This window comes from Grammomys surdaster, unplaced genomic scaffold, assembly GCF_004785775.1.
Source record: "Grammomys surdaster isolate TR1022 unplaced genomic scaffold, NIH_TR_1.0 126531, whole genome shotgun sequence".
NCBI lineage: Eukaryota > Metazoa > Chordata > Mammalia > Rodentia > Muridae > Grammomys > Grammomys surdaster.
This window is the reverse complement of record NW_021621323.1, coordinates 18185053-18193211: the sequence shown is the minus strand read 5'-3', so window position 1 is coordinate 18193211 and position 8159 is coordinate 18185053. Positions and strand designations below refer to the sequence as shown.

At 47.0% G+C, this 8159-nt stretch overlaps 1 protein-coding gene across 1 annotated transcript in view; it reads left to right on the top strand.

The window, feature by feature from the left end:
* Nucleotides 1-8159, top strand: part of Abca4 (ATP binding cassette subfamily A member 4) — a 139060-nt gene that overhangs the window by 115887 nt on the left and 15014 nt on the right. Inside the window, exons 39-43 of the mRNA XM_028760380.1 lie at nt 638-761; nt 1143-1272; nt 5002-5122; nt 5557-5619; nt 6481-6587. Of these exons, the coding sequence (XP_028616213.1) occupies nt 638-761; nt 1143-1272; nt 5002-5122; nt 5557-5619; nt 6481-6587 (545 nt within the window). The remainder of the gene's footprint in view (nt 1-637; nt 762-1142; nt 1273-5001; nt 5123-5556; nt 5620-6480; nt 6588-8159) is intronic.

Below are 8159 nucleotides of genomic sequence, written 5' to 3'. Positions count from 1 at the left end.
TATGGCTATGCTATGTCTATAGCTATGCTCTGGCTCTGGCTCTGGCTCTGGCTCTGGCTCTGGCTCTGGCTCTGGCTCTGGCTATGCTATGGCTATGCTATGCTATGCTATGCTATGCTATGCTATGCTATGCTATGCTATACCTATGCCTATGCCTATGCCTATGCCTATGCCTATGCCTATGCCTATGGCTATGCCTATGGCTATGGCTATGGCTATGCTATGTCTATAGCTATGCTCTGGCTCTGGCTCTGGCTCTGGCTCTGGCTCTGGCTCTGGCTCTGGCTCTGGCTCGGCTCTGCTTGGCTCTGGCTCTGGCTCTGGCTCTGGCTCTGGCTATGGCTATGGCTATGGCTATGGCTATGGCTATGGCTATGGCTATGCTATGCTATGCTATGCCATGCTATGCTATGACTGTACTCCCAGCACTCCAGCTTCCTGGGGGGTCCGTGTCCCTAGCCTTTTCTTTTCTCACTAGTTCTTCACAGTTCAGAGGGTATCCACACATCTGTACTGGGCCCCGCCAGAAGACCTGAGTGCCTGGGCTGTCTCTGTGAAGCCATCAGAGCTTACCTGCTCATAAGGAGACAGGTAGCCTCCCCTCCCCACTCCTAACATCCTCGCTTCTCTTTCTCAGATGCTGCTCAGGTTCAATGCCATGTTGAGGAAGTTGCTCATTGTCTTCCCCCACTTCTGCCTGGGCCGGGGCCTCATCGACCTGGCACTCAGCCAAGCTGTGACAGATGTCTATGCCCAGTTTGGTGGGTAACATTCTAGGTCTGTGGGTCACAACCATGGATCTATTCATGCTGGAAAAGTCACAACAAGGGTTCTGATGTCAGACCTGCAGTGGAGAGACTGGGGGGACACCTAAATGCAGGTTAGGCATCATGCTAGACCAGACACCTAGAAGGGGTTAGAGTGCTGCTGTTTCTATGGCCAAGAGCCACAGGCAGGGCCAAGCACAGGATTTTACCTTCCTATATTCTGACCTGGAGAGCTAAGAGGAACTTGATTTGGGATCTCATTTAGCCTCTCACATACGGCCTGAGCATATGGGTCATAGTTGGATCTTCATGAGAGAGCCTGGCAGCTTGATGCAGACTTTATTCTTGCTAATGTCCTGTTGCATCTATTCTCAGGCGAGGAATACTCTGCAAACCCATTCCAGTGGGACCTGATTGGGAAGAACCTGGTTGCTATGGCAATAGAAGGGGTGGTGTACTTCCTTCTGACCCTGCTCATTCAACATCACTTTTTCCTCACCCGGTGGTAAGTCTTACTGGATCCCGAGGTGCCATGGCTTAGTGCAGTGTTTCCAACCCTGGGCTTCACCTCAGTGTGGTTCTCAGAAACTGCATTCTAGTCTTTGTTCTCTTCCTTCTCAAGGCCCAGTTTGTTCTGTACATCACAGGGAGAGATGGGTTAAAACAGGCCTGTTTGAATTCGAGACAAGTCCTAACTTCAAACTTTGAGAAATACAATGGTTTCATTTTAATTACTAATATTTGACTTTCTTCTGTAATTACTACATACCTCTCTCAAACTGGAAGATAAAACTGCAAATAAGGGTCCCGATGGAGTATCCAAGACACTAGGAAGCACGGTTTCGATCTTTGAGAAGTGAGACAAAGCAAGCTCCCTTGCTAGTTAGAACATTGAGTGAGGGCAGGGTAGGGAAGGGGGACAAGGAATAACATTGGGATCTTGTGCCAGGTGAGGCAGCCAGGGGGCCATGGAAAAGTGAAAAAAGGCAAATTAACCCCCACCCCTGAATCTAGATAGCTGCCAACCCTAGCATAACCAGGACATCTCAAAGGTCAGGTCAGAGAGTTTATGTTCCTGTCCAGCCACACTTCCCCAGGTTCTTCCCAGGCCTCCTGCTTCCTGCTGACCTGATCTTCCTTTCTGGAGTACATCCCCTTCAGAGGGCCACACCCAGGGCCCTGTGCTGTTCTCACCCAGCCTAAGAGTCTTTTGTGACAGTGGCTTGTTTCTTAGCCTTTCCTCCTCTCAGGGTATATCTGATCATTTGTAAATAAACAGTCCAGGGGCTTGGTGCATTATAAATGACCTACTTCCCTAATCACAGGGTTGAGAAGACTAAGAAGGAAAATAAATCCATGCACATGGAATAAAACAGTCAGCAGTGCTTCTAGTTACGGGTCAGACTGAGGCTATCCGTAGGCCTCTCAGCCCTTTGCTGTGTTGGCCGTAGGGTTTAGAAGAAAGAGGAAGAGAGATGATTACCAGAACTAAATCATTAGTTTTAGACACTGATACTGATGCCAGTAAGTCATAAAGAGCATCAGAAAGACCTGGCTTCCAGACACCCAGCAACCACACCCATGCAGATAATTAACAAGCAGAGAGAGAGGAGGGGAGGAAGAAAGGATGCTTTTGGTAGAAGACGTGTGCTAGGAGCCAGCCCCGGCAATGGCTACGTCACTCAGTGGAGATAAGGAGTCCTCAAGGGAGGAGTGAGTCCAACAGGATTGGAGGATCTTGAAGCCTGCCTAACTAGCAGTCAGATTGCTTCTTTATTTATACAGAACTCAGTAGGCATGGATAGATTCATGTTGTTCCAAAACATAGACCATATCACTTTTGTCCCTGGACGTGTGTTTTAACTTCCTCTTGGTCATAAGTTTAGTCATCATTGATAACCAATGACAGAACAGAGTTATCTTTTACAGTCATTTTCTCTCACCAACCCTATAACCCAATATTTAAGAATCTTGCATTTTCAAGGGCAGTAGACTGAAAATCTCCAAGCCAGCCTGGGCAGACTATCATGTCCCGAGCACTGTATTACTAACTCTTTATAGTCACAGTGTTAATTGTCATTAGGCCCAATAAAAACCTTCAGGCCAAAGCTACTGCAGTTATTCTATTTCTGCCATAATACAATGTTTATATTTTATATCCTTTTAGAATTTATTTACATGTCTAATCTTGGTATTCTTTTATTCCTTGGCCATATGACACTACAGTGGCTCTGCATGAGCTAACTTCTCTAAGAAGGGGAGGTCTTAATATTTTATTCTTTTATCATTTATCCTCACTATTCTTTGTCTATTAGTATAAGCCCCTGTACAGAGGTAACTCCAGCCAATCTAGCTTTGTTGCTGTATCTTTTCCTCAAGGGGCATACCGTACACAGTCCCCAGTCTTAAATGGTACATAATTGCCTGAGTATAGTAAAAGGCTTTTAACCTGATCTACTGCCAAATTTTCTAGACCACCAAATCTTGTTTACCTTTTAAATTTTACTTTGTTCTGATTATCTTTTTTCTAAGTACAGGGCCAGATAATAATAATAATACTTCCAAAAGCATCTTGGAGTCAGAACCTCATAAGGAGATCTCTGGCATCTTTCTTTGAGTCATAACCTTTAGAGTGTAAGAAAGACCTTCAAGAAAGGTCAGATTAGGATATCTCCCTAAAGGCGGGAGGGATAGTATGCTCGGGACTTTCCCAGGGAAGCTTAGAAGCAGTTCTCTTGGGAGGGGGTGTAAATGAGTCATAAGAACATTTTCATCAATCCTATATCCCAAGTTGTACAAATATTAAGAGCCCCCAAGCATCCAACACATGGAGATCGTGGTGTAAACTGGAAGATGGCAAGACAGTGGTTGCCTCACTCGGCTCAGCTTTGCTGATCTTTGCCAAGCAGCTGTGCTGGCTTTATGACTTTTGCTATTCCTATTAGATATGACTGTGCCAGAAATGGCCTGCACAAAAATATGGCAACCCCAGAGAGAAAGACTGGTATACAGAATGAAAGGACTTCCAGGGAGCCATGGAGCAGGAAGATAAAGTGATAAGGGATGAGGGCAGAGGGGCACAGTGTTGGGTCAGGAAATACTCCTCATCTTGATGACTTGGGACCCAAGAGCAACATGAAATCCCTGGGGTATTTTAACCAGGGTGGTGACACTACCTTGCCACACTGAGAGGTGAGATAGGAGTCCATGTTGATATGCAAAGAGACAACAAAGACCTGGATATAGGTAGAGGTGTTGGAAGATGATAAAGGAGAAAGGGCTTTAGACAAGACTTAGTGACAGGTCAGATGCAATCAGTAAGGGAGAAAGGAAAGACTGGAACCCTGGGTCAAGCATGTCTAACTTACAACCTACAGGCCTCTTGCATCCAAGGAAAGCTAGGGATACAGCATAACACACTTGTAGATGAGGGTGTCATGTATCGGTGCCAAAAGGCTGGGCATTCTAGACATAGGTAGTCAGGAAGATCTTCAGAGAAGAGTCTGTGCCTTTAAGGATGGGGAAGAGTCTGTTGGCAGGGCAGGAGCGAGAGAACACGCTGAGGTCAGCAGGTGGGAATGGCCTGCGTGAGGTAGAGATGGGGGCAGGTGCCAGTGGTTGGCGGAGGAGTGAGTGCAACTTAAAAAAAAAAGTACAGATGGCAAAGGCATGTGGGGCCTGCCTGCAGGACAGAGAAGCTTGAAGAGGTTAGACTTGGAACTTAACAGATTGGACCAAGAAAGATTTGGGAGCATGTGTTAATAAGATGCCAAAGCTATCCTGACATCACATTGGTAAGGAAGGCTGGAAGAAGAGGGAAGGTTGGCAGTTAATAACTCACCAACATTTCACTGAGCAATGCTTTTATAATATAATGTTGGCTCCCGAGTCTTTCCTCTGGGCCAGGCATCATTCAGACTCCATCTTCACCCAACCCTGAGGTAGCCTTCATCTCTCCCCTTCATGTGGTTGAAGAAGACAAGGCTCAGAGAGGTCCAGGGACAAGGTCATGCATGAAGAGGCAGGCAGGATGGCAGCACAGAGAGGATTTCAACAGAAGTGCTTGGCCTTCCTGCCTAGTGTCCCTCCTGACAGGAACCATTTTTAGACTAGACTTAGAGGAAAGAAGTCCAGAGGAATAAAAGTTAGGGAACGGGAAGGACAGTTGGGTGAAAAGGACAGCGTGACGATTACTGCACGCCCTGCACAATTCTGCCCATGCTCCTTCCTCTAGGATCGCCGAGCCTGCTAGAGAGCCCGTTTTTGATGAAGACGATGATGTGGCTGAAGAAAGACAAAGAGTTATGAGTGGGGGAAATAAAACTGACATCTTAAAGCTAAATGAACTAACCAAGGTGAGGAGCGGGTGTGGGCTATATTTTCTTGGTGTTGCAGGCTGAGTGCACAGATGGCACAGGACCATTATGCTGTCCCGTACAACCCCATGCTGTCTCTGTATTGTCATTTGCCTTCCTGGAGCACCTATTGTCCCTGCTGTTCATCTTGAGTACCACAGGGTCTCCAGAAGAGCTTCTCCAACTGAGCCCTGGCATCTGCTGTCTGTCCTGTTTGTGCACAACATGGTTCACCCTCCGTACCTGTCTGTGCCATGGCTCCTCTCCCAATGTGGTGTTAATGTGTAGCCTTGTAGTAACTGTGGTTTTCTTCCAAACCACTCTGTGCTGCCTTTTGCTCTCACCCCTCTGCCCTGACCTGTCAGAAGGGACCCTACTCTTGCCCTGCTCTACCCTTGGCTTGGTCTTCAGCCCAGTTTCTTTGAATTTTACAGGTTTACTCAGGTGCTTCCAGTCCAGCAGTAGATCGGTTATGTGTCGGAGTCCGCCCTGGAGAGGTGGGTACCATACCGACTGACGTGAAACAGCTCTTGAGAAAAATCAGCTCTCCGCCATGAGTCTTCTCCCTCTAAGCAGAGCTGGACAGTAGAAATCGAATGAAAGCCAAACTTTCTAGTAGCTATGGTGGCAGGGGGCATTAGATTTACTATTTTTATTTTACACAATATATCTAAAACATAACTTTAATGTATAATTAATATAAAAATGTCTTAGGGTCTCTATTCCTGGATAAAACATCATGACCAAGAAGAAAGCTGAAGAGGAAAGGGTTTATTCAGCTTACACTTCCACATTGCTGTTCATTACTGAAGGAAGTCAGGACTGGAACTCAAGCAGGTCAGGAAGCAGGAGCTGATGCAGAGGCCGTGGAGGGATGTTACTTACTGGCTTGCTTCCACAGGCTTGCTCAGCTTGCTTTCTTATAATACCCAAGACTGCCAGCCCAGGGATGGCACCAGCCACAATGGGCCCACCCCCATCTTGATCACTAATTGAGAAAGTGCATTACAGCTGGATCTCATGGAGGCATCTCCTCAAGGGAGGCTCCTTTCTCTGTGATAACTCCAGCTTGTGTCAAGTTGACATACAAAAGCAGCCAGTACAAAAACATTACTGAGATATTTTTCATTTTTCTTTTTTGTTCTTGTTCTAAGTTTTCAAAGCCAATGGGTTACACAATTAGTGTCTATGTCGGTTAGGATTAGATGCATTTTGTGTTGATAGCCACACATGACCAATAATCTCAGTAATGACAGTCAAGTATAAGATGACTCTTCCAGCTCTCACACTGGCCTGGGGTCTGCCAATGAAGATGTCCTTGGTCACTAGGGTAACACCTGTTCTCTGTTTTCTCCTAGTGCTTTGGCCTCCTGGGAGTGAATGGTGCAGGAAAAACTACCACATTTAAGATGCTTACTGGGGACACCACAGTGACATCGGGGGATGCTACCATAGCAGGCAAGAGGTGAGTTCTCTGCCCTTCCTGTTGTAGAGTGTCCCCCATAAGCCATGTCCTTGTCCTAGCATATGGAAAGCCATCCAGTGACATATGCCAGTATAACCCTGAGACCCAGAGAGATCTATGCAGAGAAAGGGGCCTCCCACAGACTGTGATTCAAATATACACAAGACATACATACACTGGAAAAAAAAACAAAATGTAATAGTTGAACGTGTGCTCTTAGCATGAATTCCTAGAAAGTTCTGGAAAACACTAAGTCAATGGTTCTTCATCTCTTTGGGCTATAGACTCCTTTGAGCAACTGATGAGCCCTGAACTGTCTTCCTCTATGAGAATATTCCACACCCTCCCTTTCAGTCCCTCCTGACAGCTTACAAAGCTTTGAGGGATTTACTGAGGCCTGGGGTTCATCTGTGATCCCACTGCAGTCTCTGGATCCCAGGTTCAGAACTCCTAGGTTGATATATCCTTTCTCTGGGTTGAGTTTTGCAATGGAGGTCCTCATCTCGGGGACTTCAGATCTCATCAGCATTAGCCACTTATGTGCCAATCCTTGTTCTCATCAGACCAAGGAAAGCCGAGAAAGAGAAAGTTGGCTTGTGTTTTTGGCTTCTGGAGAGTGACGATTGGCCTCTATAATAATGTGAGTTTAAACAGACTTCTACTCTATGCGGCAGGACGTGTGGGTCCACGTTGCACTGGGATGCTGGGCAGTGCCGCTAGACTGCATTTAACCTGCTCCTCTGCTGTCGGGTGCTGGGCTTTAGCAAGGCACCAAGACACCTCTCAGGGTGTGGGAAAACACAGTATAGGATGTAGGAGGCCTAAGCTGAGGTCCCCAAGCTTCTGGGTGTTCAGTCATAGCTGGGGTGTTACACAGAGAAGTGGAGAATGAAGTGTTGAGGGTCCACAGCCTGTGACAAGGCCAGGACCTTGACTCCCAAACTCCTGGACATCCAGGCTCTCTCTGGGTTGTGTGGAGTTGGGAACAAGCTGGGGGTGCCATGGGCTGAGGACTACAATGACAAGCCTGGGGCCAAGGGAGTGGAAACTTAGTCTTAGCTCATTTGCAAAAGTCCTTAGCTTAGGGACGGTTGTCTGGGAGTGCAGAGAGTCCTTCTGCAGGAGACTTAGCCATTGAAGGCTTTCTCCGTGCTCCCCACTGCAGTTCTTGATGAAAAAGACAGTCTGTGTTTATACCGTTTATTGACTGTTTGTTGTGGAGAATAAATCCATACCGACTCCTCCAGTGGACCAGAAATTAAATACTTTATGCAGGGAGGAATGTCTGAGAAGGGAAGCTTATTGGCTGAACCCTCAGGGCCTCATTAGCATGGAGAACTCTGTTTTTGGCTACATGACCCAGGCACCCACGTTTCCTATGTGAGAAGTGTGGCACCTGTTCCAGGCCAGGAATCTAGTAGGGAGCAGGGAGCTGCCTGCTGTCTCAGGTGGGTGCCTGGGTGTCAGAGACTCTGAAACCGCTCAACCACACCAAGTTTCCTCCTGGCACAGTCCATTGTCACACAAGGGCATGGTAGAATATGGTTTAATTCTTTGCTGGCTGCCTCTGAG